The sequence below is a fragment of the Stomoxys calcitrans genome, chromosome 2, assembly GCF_963082655.1.
Source record: "Stomoxys calcitrans chromosome 2, idStoCalc2.1, whole genome shotgun sequence".
NCBI classification, from domain to species: domain Eukaryota; kingdom Metazoa; phylum Arthropoda; class Insecta; order Diptera; family Muscidae; genus Stomoxys; species Stomoxys calcitrans.
The window spans coordinates 98,744,803-98,764,891 of record NC_081553.1 but is presented as its reverse complement, the minus strand read 5'-3'; the positions used below and the strand labels follow the sequence as shown (position 1 = coordinate 98,764,891).

The 20,089-nt window shown below is 39.7% G+C and overlaps 1 protein-coding gene across 1 annotated transcript in view; it reads right to left on the bottom strand.

The window, feature by feature from the left end:
- Window positions 1-509: 509 nt before the first annotated feature.
- The window catches only part of LOC106089452 (glutamate receptor ionotropic, kainate 2), a 39,712-nt gene continuing 20,132 nt past the window's right edge, over window positions 510-20,089 (bottom strand). Inside the window, exons 3-13 of the mRNA XM_059361838.1 lie at window positions 18,689-18,783; window positions 14,973-15,062; window positions 14,755-14,912; window positions 14,011-14,686; window positions 13,782-13,951; window positions 9,486-9,746; window positions 9,221-9,352; window positions 8,957-9,155; window positions 8,777-8,888; window positions 8,586-8,705; window positions 510-1,613 (exon numbers count right to left, since the gene is read on the bottom strand). Of these exons, the coding sequence (XP_059217821.1) occupies window positions 1,318-1,613; window positions 8,586-8,705; window positions 8,777-8,888; window positions 8,957-9,155; window positions 9,221-9,352; window positions 9,486-9,746; window positions 13,782-13,951; window positions 14,011-14,686; window positions 14,755-14,912; window positions 14,973-15,062; window positions 18,689-18,783 (2,309 nt within the window). The 3' untranslated portion in view covers window positions 510-1,317. The remainder of the gene's footprint in view (window positions 1,614-8,585; window positions 8,706-8,776; window positions 8,889-8,956; window positions 9,156-9,220; window positions 9,353-9,485; window positions 9,747-13,781; window positions 13,952-14,010; window positions 14,687-14,754; window positions 14,913-14,972; window positions 15,063-18,688; window positions 18,784-20,089) is intronic.

Below are 20,089 nucleotides of genomic sequence, written 5' to 3'. Positions count from 1 at the left end.
ACACTTAAGTAGACACAATATTTGCTATTTTCCGAAAAGAGTGTCAGGTAGCCCAGCACATACCAGGGTAGGTATGGGCTGGGCTACCTGCATCGATATGTGGTCCATTATTTCCGATACTTACCAAATTTTTCATATTTTCTGGTCTTTCTCGTTTCCTCAAAAACACTTTAGTAGACACAAGATTTGACATTTTCTGAAAAGAGGGTTACATGGGTATAGGCTGTCATTATATTGCAAAGGATGATCGCTAAACATAAGTTTCCTCTCTACCTACATCGATATGTGGTCCATACTTTTCGATACTTACCATCCACAGCATTGAAAGGTTGTTTCCATTGAATTGTTTTAGGGATCTTCTTGAAATAAGGACTTCCGTTTTTCAAATAGGCTTGCTATAAAAGGTTCCAAATGGCCGAATTTGATGCCATAGTGTTTTGTCATTACATCGGGTTTTTCTTGATATATTTAATTTAGAACTTATATGTAACTCATTAACAATTGTAACATAAATTTCCAAAAATTGTATATCTTTATTTGCTCCTTTGGTTAATTTTGTTTATATTCATCATCTCTGTAGTAATTTAAAACTAAGGCTACTTAAACTTTATTCCTTACTAGTTATCTGTTTTTGGAAAAGAAAAAAAGTCTCTTTCGTTAAGTGTCTAATTAACTATAGGTAGCTTATCTTACAATTACAATTCCCATTTAGTTCATAATAATTGTCGTGTAAATGCAAATACATATCTAAAGAGTAGTTGTAGCAATTAGAAGGGGTTTTGTTACCGTTTTTTTTAGAGGAAAAGATAAATGAGACGAAACTGAATGGAAATGGAGCATGATATGAGCTTAATGGGAAGGTGATAAATACGGGGTTTCTATGAGATGAGAGATGTTTCGAAGTTATTCGCTTACTAAGACAAATATTTTTTTAATTATCCAATTTTTCGTTTTGTGTGTTTAAATTTTATTCGAAGACATTGATATAAATTCTCGACAATTTTTATTCTTTTGGGTATTGAGTAAATATTGGTGTGTGTGTGTAGTATTTTAACTGCCTTATTCACAAAACTTAGTGAAGCCTTAACATAGGTTTTTTTTGACATTTCTATAAAGGAAATCTGTCAAATAAACCTATTTCATATCCACATTCGGTTTTGTGAACACCGGTGTAAGTGTATTTGTTTTGTCTGTTTGTTGTATGAGTGTTAATTCAGTTAATCATTCGTTCTTTTATTTCGTTAGAATTTTCCTAATTGCATTCTATGTTTTCTCAGCCGATGTTTAAACCCAGACATCTTGGGTTTATTGCTCATCTCATTCATGGAGTATGGCACTTAGACGTTCTTCGACAGCGACTTTTCTTGACTTCCACACAAATTCACAGACGGCTACAACACAGGCTACGCCCATGCCTCCCATCAAAACGACAAAGACACCGCCCACATTGGCTAGTCCCAATTCGTTGGCTGCCGAGGATGATTTGGAAGTTTCCACACGACATTTGCCACCGCCTCGTTTCTCTTTCCACCATTTTGTTTTTAGAATGTGTAGTTTTCCTTCTTCTTGGAGTTTAAGAATGACGCTGTTGATGGCAGTGCGGTAAGGTGAATCTGAGGGAGATTTTTAAGAAAAACAGATAATTGCTAAATTAATCATAAACCAGTATAAGTTTGGCCCCTATGATTGTGAGATCCATGTAAATACAAATACAAATGCAAATTTTGCCCATGAACATTCCACTAAGGAACAGGGGCAAACTTCTCACATATCAATGAGTGCTGTCCGATTCAAGTTTTAAGCTCAATGATAAGGGGTCTTCTTTTTAAAGCCGAGTCCGAACGGCATGCCGCAGTGCGTCACCTCTTTGGAAAGAAGTTTTACATGGCATAGTATCTCACAAATGTTGCCAGCATTAGGAGCGAAAAACCACCGTTGAAAAATTTTTCTGGTGGTCTCGCCAGGATTCGAACCCAGGCGTTCAGCGTCATAGGCGGATATGCTAACCTCTGCGCTACGGTGGCCTCCTAATTGTGAGATCTATAAAAACTACATACTATATCTTAATACTAGCTGGCCCCGTGTCCTTCTCTTCACTTTACAATGGCTCCCGAAAGCCCACGATTGTTTGAAGGATTTATATGGCTGGGACGGCTTCCAAAATACTTTGTACTCTTCTCTAAATGGCTTTACATTTGAGTCCTAGATTGTCCTAAACAGGGCTGCGCAGTTAAGCAATGACTCGCCTCCGACTCCTATAATGCTATATTTTATACCCACCACTAAAGAATTGGGGTGATACCCAACCAAGGTAAAATGAAAGGTATTAGCGAGTAGATTACGAATATGTAAAAACAAAAATTGGACCTGGGAAGGACCTAAGGGATCTTGAGAATTTTGGACCTTAACCCTAGGCAATATGAGTACCAAATGAAAGGAATTAAGAATTAGACTACGGAGTTTCTTTAAAATGTTCACTTCTATCCAATATTTAGGATGAAGAGGAGGAGGATGAAGATAAGTATGAAGACATCACATCGTGAGTGTAAAGGTAGACCACATTAAATATACTCCTGAGAGCATTAAAAGGTGATTGCCATATCCACGCGGCAATCCCTAGGTAGCGCCAACGACAATGCCTCCCGTGGGGCATTTTGGGTTTCTAGGGGATGGAGGAGCCTTTGCCCCAGAAACGGACTTCAGAATCTCGTTCCTGTGCTCAGGTTGCGCCCTATAAAGTGTGTTTTTCCCCAACATTTTTCATTTCGTTTGTAACACCTCGAAATATTTACAATAAATATTCTCAACTGCCTGAGTATTCGAAGTAATTATTCGTCCGTCCGTTTAACAGGTAGACCAAATCACGATACCGTGGAATGAATGAGGCTATGCGCATGAAATTTTTAATAGATACTTCTTATTGTGGGTAGTTTGCTGTCCAATATTGGCCATATTGGGTGCATTTAAAAAATGTAAACTAAGTACCTAAAAGTATTGTCATCTGGAAGATCATGTTACACGGATGGATCAAAGCTAGAGGACAGAGTGGGCCTGGGGGTTAACATTGAAACCCCAGGTACTGACATCTGTTTTAGACTGCCTGACCATAATTAGGTCCTGCAGGCGGAGATCCGGGCGATCACGGAATGTGTGAAGTGGTGTGGTGCTAACGCGAGGACGTCGAGTTTGAACATCTTTACCGACAGTAAAATTACCATAAGGACAATAACAACCAGGACGGTAAGGTCACGAACAGTCTTGGAGTGTAAAAAGGAGATTAACGCCTTCTCTGGAATGGAAAAATCCGCATCGTTTGGGTGCCGGGCTATAACGGAGTAAGGGGAAACGGGATTTAGCGGTGAAGGCCAGAGGTCTGCCGTCAATAAACTTGGTTATTCCGAAGCCTTTCGGGTCGACGCAGTCCGAGTTAAGGGAGTGGGCGACGAATGCGCATGCAACATTGTGGAACAGCGAAACGGTCGGTAGGAAGGAGAAAATCCTATGCGGGGATCCAGATCGTGAGAAGACGAGGCTCATTTTTATGAAAATTTTTCTAAAGGTAAAATTTCAATAAAATGTTTCGAAAGCAGGAAAATCCTACCACACGAAGGTGAAAGATTTTCGTCCTGTCATCCTTCATGCTGAAAACTCTTGAGAGGTTGATAGAAATATATCTTAGAGCAAAGATCCCCGGAGATCGCCTGTCGCGGCAGCAGCATGCATATAGTAAAGAAAAATCCACTGAAACAGCCCTTCACGACCTAGTCGGTTACATAAAGGGTTCTCTCGCTGTCAAGGAATATACAATGGTAGCATTTCTTGAAGGTGTTTTCAATAATGTTAACCCGACGTCAATCATGAAGGAGTTGGAGTTTCTAGGCATCAACTCGACCGTAAGAAAGTTTATTAATAACTTACTTACTAAAAGATGCATTACGGCAGGCTTGGGATCTGTGGATTTAAAAAGATGGGTCAGCAGAGGAACGCCTCAAGGGGATGTACTGTCTTCTCTACTTTGGAATATAGCCATTAATAATATATTATTGCTCTGGAAGAAAAAGGTGTAAAAGTGGTCGTGTATGCTGATGACGTGGCAATTGCGGTAAGGGGAAAGATTCCCAGCACTCTAAGATATATACTTCAGGAAGCTCTACGTGCAACAGCAAAGTAGGCTACCGAAAGTGGTCTAGGTATAAATCTGTACAAGTCCGAAGTAGTTCTTTCAGGAGGAGATACAATTTGTCTACAGTGGCACCTGTCTCCTTGGGAAGAGAGAATGTTTCATTTGAAGAAAGCGCAAAATACCTGGGTGTTTGGCTGGACAGGAAATTGAACTTCAAATCCAACATTTTGGCAACTTGCTCTATACAGAGCCATTGGCCAAAAATTGGGGATTTAGATCGCGTGTCTGCAATTCTCAGGCCTATAATGCTATATGATGTTGTGGTCTGGTGGACGGCGTTTCAAAAGTCCACCTACTGGATCCAAAGGATCCGGTTGGGTATTGGACATTGTGGCTGAACGAATTGCTGCGGCCACTGTCGTGAGGCTAAGGAAGCTTTCTCTTTGGTCATGTGGCGGCTACGGGCACTGTGTTATCCTTGATACAATGTCCGATGTTGCAGGCAGTGTGGATACACCTTTACTGTGCCACTTTTTGATAAAAGTACTGTACCACTTTTAATGATAACACCGATTGCAACTACGAACCCCTGGTAATAGAAGTTACATATACTCATGGAAAAAAATTTGCTGAAGATAGCAAACACTGTTTGCTGAATATTAGTAGTTAAGTTTGCTGCTATTGTAGCAGTAGTTCTGCTATTATAGCAGTAGTACTGCAATTTCAGGGCAGCAGGCTTAGTGCTGAAAAGTTTCTTGTTTACTGAAAATGACTGCTGCTTAATTATGAAGGGGATGTTAGAAGAAACAAGTAAAAAGGCGTTAAGTTCGGTCGGGCCGAACTTTGGATACCCACCACCTCGGGTATATATGTAAAACACCTTTCGTCAAAATCCGGTGAAAATTGCATACCGTATGCCCCATAGCAGCTATATCGAAATATGTTCCGATTTGGACCAAATACTTATAAGTACAAGTCATTTTTCAATTGCGTATTACAAAATATTGGTCTTTTAAGTAGCTATATCTAAAATTAAACCGATTTGAACCATGTACTAAACGGATGTCGAAATGCTTAGCATAAGTCACTGTGTAAAATTTAAGTGAAATCGGATTAAAAATGCGACTTTATGGGACCAAGACTATAAATCGGGATATAGGTCTATATGGCAGATCTGGACGGATCAGGATCAAATTTAAAAAGGATATCGAAGGGCCTAACACAACTCTCCGTCCCAAATTTCGGCGTCATCGGACAATAAACGCGCCTTTTATGACCCCAAAACCTTAGATCGAGAGATCGGGCTATATGGCAGCTATATCCAAATCTGAACCGATCTGTGCCATATTGCAGAAGTATGTCGAGGAGCTTAATTTAACCCACTGTCCCCAATTTCGGCCACATCGGACAATAAATGCGCCTTTTATGGGCCCAAAACCTTTAATCGAGAGATCGGTCTAAATGGCAGCTATATCCAAATCTGGACCGATCTAAGCCAAATTGACAAGGGATATCGAAGGGCCTAACTCTACTCACTGTCCAAAATTTCAACAAATCGGGTAATAAATGTGGCTTTTATGGGCCTAAAACCTTAAATCGGGGGATCGGTCTATATGGCAGCTATATCCAAATCTGGACAGATCTGGGCCAAATTGACGAAGGATGTCGAAGGGCTTATCACAACTCACTGTCCCAAATTTCAGCAAAATCGGATAATAAATGTGGCTTTTATGGGCCTAGGACCCTAAATCGTAGGATCGGTCTATATGGCAGCTATATCCAAATCTGAACCGATCTGGGTCAAATTGACGAAGGATGTCGAGGGGCCTAACACAACTCACTGTCCCAAATTTCAGCAAAATCGGATAATAAATGTGGCTTTTATGAGTCTAAGACCCTAAATCGGAGGATCGGTCTATATGCCAGCTTTATCGAAATCCGATCCGATCTGGGCCAAATTGATGAAGGATGTCGAGGGACCTAACACAAGTCACTGTCCCAAATTTCAGCAAATTCGGATAATAAATTTGGCTTTTATGGGCCTAAGACCCTAAATCGGAGGATCGGTCTATATGGGGGTTATATCAAGATATAGTCCGATATAGCCCATCTTCGAACTTAACCTGCCTATGGACAAAAAAAGAATTTGTGCAAAGTTTCAGCTCAATATCTCTATTTTTGAAGACTGTAGCGTGATTTCAACAGACAGACGGACGGACATGTCTAGATCGTCTTAGGTTTTTGACGCTGATCAAGAATATATATACATTATAGGGTCGGAAATGGATATTTCGATGTGTTGCAAACGGAATGACAAAATGAATATACCCCCATCCTTCGGTGGTGGGTATAAAAATATACCACATATGTAAATGTGTGTCTTAGTGGATGTTTATAATCACCACTGAATGTTTACTTTCCATAATCTTTTTCCTTTAAATGTAGATACAAAAGACCACGTCAGCTATGTGCACATTAGTAGGGCAATACCAAAAAATGCGAGCTAGAACAGCCACATTTCGAAATGTATACCAATGGATGGATCAGTTAGCTTTTTTACAGTAATATTCCACAAATAAAAATCATCTCTTCCAACAAAATTTCTAAAAAAAATCTAAAAAAATGGGATCTCTTCCAACAAAATTTCTAAAAAAAATCTAAAAAAATGCCTAAAGTAATCAAAACAAGTAACAGACTTGTATACTCAATACAACAGATTTCGTTAGTTGAAATGGCAGTAAGAAATGTTTGCCAATACAGCAGCCCTATGTTTGCTGAAATAGCAGTAATGTCTGCTTTCCCATTTTCAGCAGACAAACACTGCTGTTTTAGCAAACATGTTTGCTGTTTTGAATAACAAAATTTGGTTGAGTGTAGACTTCTATACGAATGGTTCCAAACTAGACGACCAGATGGGCTTTGGGGTGTACTCTTAAGATCTAGAACTGGCCATATCGAAAAGGTTACCCGACCACTGTAGTGTGTATCAAACGGAGATCCTTGCAATTAAGGAATATATAATGTCATAACGACGATTGGCATAAATATCTTCTCAGACAGCCATACAGCCATTAAGTCCTTGGAGAACGTATTTCTGAACACAAAAACTGCCCCCGACTGTCGCAGATCTCTCAACGAAATGGCTGAGCAGTTCAAAATTCACCTGTTCTGGGTGCCGGGCCACAGAAATATCCCAGGGAATTGTAAAGCGGACGAGCTTGTGAGACTTGGAACTACTTTACACATTCCAGGAAAACTGGAGATAGATGGTCACAAAGCGGGGACTGTGGGCATTCCAAAACTATATGACCTAATCTAGACTTGAAGATGTCTACCGATTTGCTGTCACTGCCTAGAACAGACGTCTCAGTCATTGTGTTCGTCATGACAGGACACTGTCTAATCGGAAAACATGCTGACAGACTGAAGGTTGCCAGCAACGACTTTTGCAGAAGCTGTGAGGACATCAAAGAAGAAGAGACTATAGAAAACCTTTTTGTGTGAGTCCCGCACTAGCAGTTAGAAAGAGTTCCATTTTTGGTTCTAATTTCTTTGAGAACCTGATTCAGCGATTGTGAACGTTCGCAAGTTGTTTGTCTCTTTAAAGCGATATGGATGGTTCAACGATAGGAACTAGAAGGCATCTTCCTTCTTCTGTTTCAGTGGTATCACAATGGACGAAAACGTCTAAGTGAGTTTGATGGCAGACTTCCACTTTAACCTAACCTAACCTAATTGGGTGGACCCCAGATATGTGAGCCAAATTTTTGACTCGTACTTTAATTCCTGTCAATTTTTGACTCGTACTTTAATTCCTGTCATTACCTACCTATATTTTCCAATCGGTATTATTGGGAGGTTTTAGGAGGTGAGCGTTCCCTCAGATACTTGATCCCTGACAAAAATATAGGATTAGTACTCTAGTTCCAGAAATCTTTCATTTGATACTCAGTTTTCCCAATGGAAAAGCATATCCTCTGGGGGGATTTGGGTTCGGAGTGGGGAAGCCCCAAAGATGTGGGGCAATATTTTTATATAAGATTTAGACACTACTTCCAGAAAACCTACAATTTCATGTGCATTTTGTCGTGATTGGTCTAAATGTTCATTTTAACGGATTTTTCTGGGTGGGGTGTCTCCACAGACACTACGGCACCCATGTTATCTTGATCGTGTTACATGTAAAAGACATGTCGATGCAAACACAATTTCGCTTAGCGTTTTTGAAAATTAGGGTAAGAGGAAGGGTCAGTTCCCTTTTCGGATATCAAAATATAAGATACCCTATTTTCATAGGGTGAGCAAATATTTTATCCGGTGTTCACAAAACTTAACGCAGAAATAGATTTACTTAAAATATTCCCTTTATTGAACTTCCAAATAAACCTATTTTAAGGCTTCACTAAGTTTTGTGAATACGGTCGTTTATAATTGAAGATTTTTATTATAATTGAATTCTTACTCGGTGGTGTTGCAATGCCATAGGATTTTGTGTCCAACATTCCTCCAACTTGCGTCAGATCACAGTTACGTTCGGTGACATATTCAATGGAGGTGGACTCCATAAGGAATGCATAATTTCCTATCAAAAAAAAACCAGGAAAACAAAGATTAACATTTTTTTTAGAGGACTATAACAAAACAATGTTTTACCTTTTCCTTTGGCTACTCTATCTACCCCTTCACCGTTACTTGAAGTAAACACTGAAGGTCTTGCCGAGTCCATGAATGACCACATCCTTTGGTAAGTGGATATTCGGGAATCCTAAAGAAAACATATGATAGACTGAATTGCATCTGATTCGCTACTAGTATATCGAAAATAAATGTTACCCTAAAGAAAGCAGCTGTGCTGCCTCCCTTCAAAGCTCCATATTTGATGCGGGTTTGTTTGGCCAAATCTTCAGCACTTTCGATGGGTGAGTCCATGCGTTCCACGGTTAAAAAGGCAGCCAAATTAGCTGTATACGAAGATATCATGATGAGGGTGAAGAACCACCAAATACCAGCAACCATACGGGTGGATAAAGCTCTGTAAGCAATAAAATATAATGAAGTCATATCAATTCTAAGAGAAATCGGCAAGTTTTTACTTACTTGGGTAGAAAATCGCATCCTTGTTGCATTAGCGAACCTATGGCAAACCACATGCAGTTGAGTAGAGTGAATTGACTTTCAACCTTATCGCCATGAGGATCTGTATACGAAGGCCACTCGTAGGGAGTAAATCTGAAAATATGAGGCTGTTATTTCTAAAAACTTACATACATATGTATATTGAAGAATACTTCGTGGTACATTTGCATTGGTTTATATTAATGGTTCTTACTTTCTTTTGCTCTTCGGCTAATACTATACTTACTTGGCTAATATGAAAAGTAGAACTGATACTCCCAAATAAGCGGTGGCCATATAAATCCATACGTCCAATGAGAGTGGTGAAAGAAAAGAGAACAAATTCGGTGGTTGCTTGACGGGCTTACGATACAATATCGAAACTCCCAAATTCATAAAAGGTGTTGTAAAATCTACGGCTTGCTCTCTTTCAAAGGTTATTGTAAGATCAGCAATAGCCAAGTCTGCACGCTGCTCTAGAAGTTCACGAATCATACCATTCCATTCCCTGAAATCATGAAAATTATCTTGTCAATAAAAACAATAATATATTGAATATGTAAACAAAGTGTCAAGTCGGGTTAATTGGACTATGTAATACCCTATACGCTTCATATTAAACATTCCTTGATACAACTTGCGAATTTCGGATGAAGAGGTGTGGCCTTGTAAACCCTGGAAGTGGACATTGGGTGAAAATATTGACATTGAGATATCAAATAAAATACTGCATGAAAATTTTGCAATGATCGGACCAAAATTGTGACTACTATAGACTGACAAGGGTATATCGATAGAATTATTTATGTAGGGGCTCTATCTAAGCTCGTTCATAATAAACTTAAACTGTCATCTGAACAATTGGCATCTGGGTCCCTAAAACTATTATCTAGGGAACATCTACACTAGGTTAGTTAATTTTTTTGTGAACAAAACAGATATCTCTTTCGAAATCGACGAATTGAAGAAAACGGGTCTAAACCAAAAAGAGGTCTTCGTGCATTGTTCATCCAAATCGGATATGAATTGCCTCCACTAGATGCAAAAAAATTAAAAACAAAATATCGGTTCTGGTCTATTTATTGGTCTATTATTTGGTCTATTTGCAATCCCAACCGACATGCATCGATAACAGTTAACTTTACAAAAAATCGACAGGCTAGTTCAACTCGTATGAAAGTTAGTGTGTTTTTGGCAGATGGAGGTAGCAGACGGATGGACTTTAAATATCAAGAATATATAGAGTTCATGGGGTCTTACACCAATACCCTCCATTATCCTTCGGTAAAAGACGAACACGATACACGTCACCTGTTTAACTGCTCAGCCAGACCCACTCGACTCAGACCCAGATCCCTGTGGACGCACCCCATCTTAGTCACAGAGTTCCTGGGTCTTGACTCTCAACAGAATCAAGCAGACCAAAGATAGAACACAACAAACTGCTACAACAACAACAACTATCCTGCGGTGGATATTTAGCTGGGTCGAACTTTGGATACCCGCGATGATGGGGTTTCAGTTAATACGTACTAGCGAATAACTCAACCCGGTTAAGCCGTGCCATAGGACGGTCAGCTATGCCTTTTTTTTTGAGGACATTAACAACACTTCCCTTCAGTCGGACTTGAAATGTAAAATAGCGAAAATTTTATGTGGGTGGCAGTCATATGTGGAAAGAGAGCCTCCGAATCAAGTAGCTCATGAGGCATTCAGAAGGATACGATATATTATACCATCCGCCAACCATAACACATAGTGAGATTAACCTCCCTCAGGCAATCAGAGTATTTCTAATGCAGTCACCTCAATTGGGCTGATATTGATGCCAACACACATGCCATCAGACCACCTGTCCAGGGAACTAAATCTTGTCCGGCACGGGATAACTATGAGCATCATACCGGCTGAAACTTTGAACTTCAATCTGTGTGGTGTTCTTCGTTATCACGAGAAGCTTAGTCAGGCGCTACCGGACGCGTCTACAGATTGCGGTTAGTGGAATGTTCCATACGGAGTAGCTGCAACTGTAGTCGTGAACAATCAGCGGTATCTAATGGAGAGTCTCAGTAAGAGACCGTGTGACACCGGCTCTTGCTTAAATACTAAGTGCATATGTTGCACGAAAAGACAAGGCGAGTTATTGGCGCCTTTAAATAACTATAGCCATCGTGTTCCCGCGACGATCGGTCGTATAGACCGGAACTAGCTTGCTCGCCTATAAGAGTTTGACGAGGATCGCCAACTCTACATTCAAATGTGGCTACAACAACAACAGCTAAATCTGGAAATCAATGTTAACAAATATAAGCGGAATTTATGGATAGAGCACTTGAAGCAACGTAACTAAGACGCAGGCATTGGCAAGCTGTGGTCTACTGTTAAATCACGTTCGAGCCCCTGCAAAATGGATGACAGGACCTTAATCATTTTGGCGACTTACTCGTTATAGTGACTAATTCGAAGAGATGCGCCCGGTTATTTAACCTCTAATTTATTGAGCATCCCGGGAGTGGCAATGAAAGGAGGAGACGTATTCGTCTTTGCCGGTGATCCATCACCATCACTATTTGCCGTGGACGGAGCTACAAATGTCATACGCAGTGCTGAAGAACTTGGATGTAGCGGGAGTCTATTACATGACACAGATCCTTAACAATTTCTGAGCACTCATATAGTTCCCCATATATGGAAAAAGGACAGAGTGATGCCCTACTGAAGCCTGGAAGGGACTCGAGCAAAGGAGAGACGTATAGACCGATCTCCCTTCTTTTGCCAAATGATTGATGGACTTCCCCTCCCCAGTCGTAGTGGGAGATTTTCTATTTGCTGAGCAACAGAAAGGATTCCGTAGATTGCGTACAATTCAGGCCAGGCCATGCGATAGAACGGTCCTCGGTGCTCTGGACCTCTCGAAAGCCTTCAATGCGGTCAGTCATGCCACGCATTTTGAGGACATTGCTGACACATTCCTCCGAACTATCTCTATGGTCGCCAGTCGTTTTTGGAATTTAGAGATAAGAAGTCGTAATCCCGTAGAGCAAAGCAGGGTGTTCTCGAATTGGGGGTGATATCTCCTTCAATGTTTAATCACTTGTGGTTTATTTCGTAGGCCGAAATTGGAAGATATACGCCACCAAATCTTCAGCAACAATGTTCGCTCCATCGTCAGCGAAGATGAATAAGGAGTTCAATGTGATAGTCGAAGGCATAAGAATTCCGATCACGTACAAAACAATTGGCCCGTAAGTGATAAACTATGCAGCTCTGGTGTGTACTCATGTGTAGACCATTTCCATCAGGAGACAAAGATCCGGAGTGTACTATTTTCATCGGGAGACAAAGATCATAACCGCGCGAAGGCACAACTATTGGGTTGCCCAAAAAGTTATTGCGGATTTTTTGAAAGAAAGTAAATGCATTTTTTATAAAACTTAGAATGAACTCGAATATACTTTTTTACACTTTTTTCTAAAGCACCCTAAAAGTAACAGCTGATAACTGACAGAAGAAAGAATGCAATTACAGAGTTACAAGCTGTGAAAAAATTTGTCAACGCCGACTATATGAAAAATCCGCAATTACTTTTTGGGCAACCTACATGCTGTTAAAGCAGTATCTACTGGGCTGCCATCGAAGATATCATTCTATTCACTATCTCGTAGATAGGCATCCAACGCCCAGAGATATCAGAAAGGATACACATGATATAGAAGAGAGAACCTTTAGATCAGGCGGGGTTTCAGACGGGTCTAGATAGAATTCACGTAGACACGATAGCAAAAACGGTAAACAGCTAACGAGTGTCGTTAGAGATGGATCGCCACCCATTCACATAATGGAGTTAGCCTTCCTAGGAAACCAGAATAGTTCGGGCTCGTTTGCGTTTCATCAGAAGCAGTCGCCTCAACTATCTCGTGGATAGGCATCCAACGGCCAGAGATATTAGGAAGGATACACATGATATAGAACGTAAGGTTCAGCGCTACAAAAGAGAAACTTTAGAGCAGGAGTGGTTTCAGACGGGTCTAGATAGAATTCACGTAGACACGGTAGCTGAAACGGCAAACAGCTACCGAGTGCCGCTAGAGATCGGCCTTCCTCGGAAACCAGAGTAGTTCTGGATCGTTAGCGTTCCATCAGATGCAGTCGCCTGAACTACTACAGCGCTAGGATTGACGCCAGCGTGTTAAGTGTATGCCCAATTGTAACCATGGACAAAGCAATACACGCCACCTGTTTAATTGCCCAGCCAATCCAACTGGACTTAGGACAGGTTCTCTCTGCACGCACCACAACTTAGTCTCAGAGTTCCTAGGTCCGAATATATAAGAAAAGCTAGCTAAAAAATGTAGAATGAAGTCCAACAAGGTTTATATGAAGATTATTTCAAAGAAGAATGATTATGCTTAGTTTGAGTTGCCAGATCATAACAATTGTACCCTTTTTCTAAATAAAAGTAAATTCTTAGGCATAACATTGAATTGTAATTCTTTTGAAAAATTCACGTCTAAAAAAACAAGCTGTGGATAGTTAAACATACCCTGTAAGTTTGTTATAGCTGCCATAATTTCCATCGGGAACCAATTGTATTTTGTAGTTGAATCCCAAGGATTTGGAGACTTCGTGTATCAAGTCAACAGCATATCCTTCAAATTGATCATTACCAGTAAGAGAAACCACTGACTCCTTTCTCATACAATATGGGTTACTCTAAAAGAAACATTTTAAGTGTATTGAAATCAAAAAACAAACTTAAATTAGAATCTCACCAAAATCGTAGTTACTATTAGTGTTTTATTTTTCAAATTGGCCTCAATTTCCTGTTGCTTTTGACTAAAGGTGCGGGTGAAATTCACTCCATCTGGCATAGTAGAATTCCAAGTACCCACTTTGCGTATACCACCCGGACTCAATTCGACAATGTCCATTATGAAATCACTGCGAAAGCCTTGATGATCGAATTTGATGACATTTGTGAGACCCTTCATTTCAACAATTTTCATGTAATTGATTAAACTGAAACCATGCTGCCAAGTATTTTGTCCATCACAACTAAGGGGATTTATATCGATTTGCTGTGATGTATCCAAATCATGGAGGGCTTTGGCAAACAAATGAACCGCATCATACATTAGAGCCGTTTCTGTTTTGATGGTGGTCAAATTGGCCGACCTTAGGACACCCTTTTCCTCAATGCTCCATTGACGCACTACATCATTGACAATTTTATCATTGATGAGACGAAAGCCGGTGATGTTGGTGCCTCCATAACGAAACTCATCCAAATTGATGGCGTGCAAGTCAAGCGATGTTATCAAATAACTGTGATAATCACTCATTAGGCCAACCTGCTGGGCCTGTTTGAGAACTTCGTAAATCTTATCGGCGGAACAGTCCAATACAATATGGGCCTCAGCGGTGTTTTTGATTTGCTTTAACATGGGCCTGGAGAATGAAAGACAAACCAAATAAATAAAAAATCCATTGCACCACAGTTTCTATGAAGTCTTTACCTATGGTCATTATACATATCCAATTGTCTAACATTTATTGGATATGGTGTAGGTCCATGCTCTTTAAGCAGTTCCTGTAGACGCATTAAACCATCATTATTCTCATAGATAATGGTAAATGACTTCCAACCCCATTGTCTGACAATATCCACGTAGGCCTGAAAACATTGAAATGAACAAAATAGATATTTTTATAGAATTTGATATTAAATACTAACCTTGGCCAGAGTATTTGGGTTTGGATAAAGGTTGACTAGGCAACTTTCCCTTCGCAAGCGATAGTCCCATCTGTTTTCTAAATGAGGAATCTGAAAAAGAATAAATTTTGTACATCTACAGAGAGACAAAATATATCAAATCAACCAACAAATATGGGGCACCGTTTTCTAATTCGATGATATTTGGCGTGGCAATTCTTTCTAAAGCCCACATTTAGCTTAAGTTTCAAATGCACTGCACTTTGCTCAATCTGATCCGACTTCGGTGCACTTCAGCAGAGGCTTGTGGATGGGTAATAAAACATTCCATACCAAATATTTTAATGACAAATGTCATATAAATCTTTTCTTAGGATCCATTAGAAAGTGCTACATTCAAATTTGGAAGTCGTGTCGGCTTGTGTTATCGTTAACCCATCCAAAAGAAAAGGGTATGCATTTCTCAAAGTCCGAAAAAAAAATTCTCCTTTATAGCGTGAGACAATCTAGCATATATACTTGGCCGCCTTGACATTTAAAGCCGATCAAGCTATATCCTCTGAAAACTCATATACTTGTTATTGATATAGGTCGTTTTTGATTGTAGAAATGTCATATCGGTTTGCGTTTAGATTTATCTCCTTATAAAGCAATCCCTCGATTTGATTGTGTGACCTCTTAGAAGCTGAAATGTTTTACTGATTTGGCTGAAATTTGAAATATCTCCATGTTGTGCGAGAAACTGATATCTAGCCAATGAGATAATTGGTTTCTTTCAGTGTGCCTTTAGACCTGGCAAATCAAACATCTCCATCTTTCGAATGTTTTTATACCCACCAGATAATTGGTTTCTCTCAGTGTGCCTTTAGACCTGGCAAGTCCCCAATCCCTCCATCCATCTTTCGAATGCTTTTATACCCACCATCATAATATAGGGTAGTGCCGAGACAACGAAGGACATGTTGAGGCCTTTGTTGAAAAAGCATTTTCCACATGATACGGATGGATGCATTGAAGAACCGGAATTTAAGAACAATGAGCTTTATAATTATTAAATACTTAATGGTAAAGAAAGCCTTAAAAAGCATGCAGACATTCGGTTACCAGGACCCATGCAATTTTTCCGGCATTACAACATAATGAGGTAGAGTACCTAGCGCCCATCATACGGTGTCTTGCTTCTTGCCAAAGGCCAGACTTGTGGTGTTTATATCCAACTAAGATAAGGTAAGTTAGGCTTCACCAAAAGCCTTTAAACGCCGTTTACACTTCTCATTAAATCCGGATTTAAGGCTCTCGTCAGCAGATTTTATAAAGGGAAACAGATGATCGAGCCATTAAATCCGGATTTAAAGCGCTATGCTTTAACATCGAAGGGTTTTTAAAAGTGTGAGCACCTTTACTCTAATAAAGGGTGATGCTTAAAAAAAAAACAAGTAAAAAGGCATTAAGTTCCGAGGTAGTGGGTATCCACTATGTTTATGTGTAAAACACCTGTTGTCTTAATCCGGTGAAAAATGCATAATTTATGCCCAGCTTTATCGAAATATGGTCCGATTTAGACCAACTTCGACACGGATATTGAGAGGTCTAACAAAACAAAACAAAATATTTGTCTTTTTGATAGCCATATCCAAATGTAGACCGATCTGAACCATATACGACACGGATGTAGAAAGCCTAACATAAGTCACTGTGTCAAATTTCAGCGAAATCGAATAAAAAATATACCTTTAATGGGGTCAAGACTTTAAATCAAGAGATCGGTCTATATGGCAGCTATATCCATATCTGAACCGATCTGGGCCAAATTTCCGAAAGTTGTCGAAGAACCTAACCCAACTCACTGTCCCAAATTTCAGCGAATTCGGACAATAAATGCGCCTTTTATGGGCCTAAGACCCTAAATCGGAGGAACGGTCTATATGGGGGCTATATCAAGAAATAGCTCGATATAGCCCATCTTCGAACTTACCCTGCTTTTGGACAAAAAAAGAATCTGTCTAAAGTTTCAGCTCAATATCTCTATTTTTAAAGACTGTAGCGTGATTTCAACAGACAGACGGACGGACATGACTAGGTCGTCTTAGATTTTTACGCTGATAAAGAATATAAATACTTTATAGCGTCGGAAGTAGATATTTCGATGTGTTGCAAACGGAATGACAAAATGTATATACCCCCATCCTTCGGTGGTGGGTATAAAAAAGCATGAAATTCAAAAAAATTAATGAATGAAATTTTTAATTGAATCGATAATACGATCCATATTGTTTAACGTTTAAAGATTATTTCATGAAAATGTTGACAGTGGCTGAGCCTCAAATGATCCATCCGCTTCGTCCAATTTTGATATACTCTTTCCATCATTTCGGCCGGTATCTCACGAATAAATGCTTCAATGTTGTCTTTCAATGCGTAAATTGAATAGGATTGTCTGAATAGACATGAGCTTTAATATAGCCCCACACAAATAGTTTAAAGGCGTTAAATCACACGATCTAGGCGGCCAATTGACCGGTCCCGAACGTGAAATAAAAGTTTAACTGAACTCGTCTCTCACTAAGGCCACTATAATGCGTGCTGTGTAGCATGTTGATATCATCTCACGGTAGCGCTCACCATTCCCAATTACGTTACGATTCGCATCATCTTTGAAGAAGTACGGTCCAATAATGCCACCAGCCCATAAACCGCACCTAACTGAGACTTTTTCTGGATACATTGGTAGCTCTTGCAATGCTTCTGGTTGATGCAGATGCAAATTTGCCCATGAACATTCCATTAAAGAAATGGGGCAAACTTCCCACAAATCAATGAGTGCTGTTCGATTAAATTTTAAGCTCAATGATAAGGGCCCTCCTTTTTGTGACCGAGTCCGAACGGCATGCCGCAGTGCGACAGCTCTTTGGAGAGAAGTTTTACATGGCATAGTACCTCACAAATGTTGCCAGCATTAGGAGGGGGAAATCACCGCTGAAAATTTTTTCTGATGGTCCCTCCAAGACTCGAACTCAGGCGTTCAGCGTCATAGGTGGACATGCTAACCTCTGCACCGATCCATATTTTAATATAGCTGCCATAAAAATCGCATTTATTATCCGATTTGGCTGAAATTTGGAACAAAGAGTTGCGCTTAACCGCTGATATCCGAACCAAGTATAGTCCACATCAGATTTTATTTGGATGTAACTGCCATATAGAATCCGATATGCTAATTTAGAGTTTGAAACCCATAAAATCGTCTTTCCGATTTTTCCGAAATTTGAAACTTTGACTTGTATAAGGCTTCTTGGAACCTGATCCAAATATGGTTCAGATCGACCCATATTCGGATATTAATATCGATATAGTAGATTTACTATAAAATAGGATAACATATATATCCATGGTGATGGGTATCCATAGTTCGACAAGGCCAATCTTAATGAGTTTTACTTTATTTTTAGTTCAAAATCATTTATTTAACGACATAAATCCTCTTCAACACTGCTTGTTGATTTAAGTTTTTATAAGTATCTCCCTCTCTTATAAATGAAAATACTCGTATGGTATGATGTACTTATGTCCTTTATTTATATTCCTTGCGTGATATGACTTCAAGTTTTTCATCTTAAATTACCCATTTCCACTATAAACTTTTCTAATTTTCAATTATCTTTATTTTTCACATTTTCCCCACATTGAACTTTTGTCGCCCCAACCTAAATTGCCCCACATGACCGAGTTGTACTTACCTCCATGTTATCGCATATACTTTGAACATGACTGGCTGTGTGCCTCGATTGTGGACCAAATATGGCAGCAACTCCCACATTTAGAAGACCGCAAACTGCAAAAGAAACATTAAAAGTGGAAATTGTAGAACACAAAATAGGAGTTAGTCATCATACTGTCCATACTGAAATAATGGGTTAATTCCTGTAGACCAGGGTGGAAATTCTATTTAGTTTTCTAGATTAATTGCTTAACAAGTATCAACTTGAGTTTCCATTACAGTCAATTCAGCTCTTGACATGCTATCGTGGAGTGGGCAGAGTGGAGTGAAGCGGTGAAATGGATATGTGTATATATAAAAGCATAGTCAACCAGCATTGAATTCTTAGTGAATGGAGTACACCTGGATTACCTAACCAAACGGTTATTCCTTTTGAAATGTGTGTCATCATTGTACCATACCACATCATGGCACATTGCAGTGTACAATGCAGCACGCTTAACAAAAGTCCAATAAGAAATGGTGAGGTTCTTCTTCCTTTTCATACCGTTTCAATTGGTTGTGGAGAGTAAGGTGAATACGCTTAGCATATGGGTATAAGTTGTCATGGGCGTAGTATGGAATTATGGCAGTACGATTGCAAGATGCTGTACTTTTTTTGAAGAGTTACGTAAAAAAGCTTGGGGGCCACCGTAACGCATGATGCTGAACATCTGTTTTCGAATCCTGGCGGGACCATCAGTGGTGGTTTTCCCCTCCTAATGCTGACAACATTTGTGAGGTCCTATGCCATGTAAAACATCTCTCCAAAGAAGTGTCGCACTGTGGCACGCCGTTCGGACTCGGCAATAAAAAGAGGCCCCTTATCATTGAGCTTAAACTTCAATCGAACTGCACTCATTGATATGGGAGAAGTTTGCCCCTGTTCCTTAGTGGAATGTTTATGGACAAAATATGTATTTGCATATAAAGGAGCTTATCTAAGCAGATAAGAGTGGCACTATTGACGCCATGGGCGAAATTTCTGATATAGAACCCCATATGACCCAAATCATTTTAAAAACATAATGGTAAATGGAGGCTATGACACTGTAGGTTTGGGTTCAAATCCTGGGAAGGACCCTCTAATGCGGGGGATATTTGTAAGGTACTATGCCACATAAAAACTTTTCCCCAAAATAGTGTCGCACCGCGGCACGCAGTTCCAACTGGGCTATGAAAAGGAGGCCACTTATCAGTGAGCTTAAACTTGAATCGCACAGCACTCATTAATATGTGATAAGTTTGCCCCTGTTCCTTTATGGAATGTTCAAGGGCAAATTTGCAATTTATGCTATAACTTTCCCTAAACCTCTTCTTAACATAAACACTACGCCTTTGTAAGTAAGAATACTGCGAGTTATCTACTAGGTTACAGTTT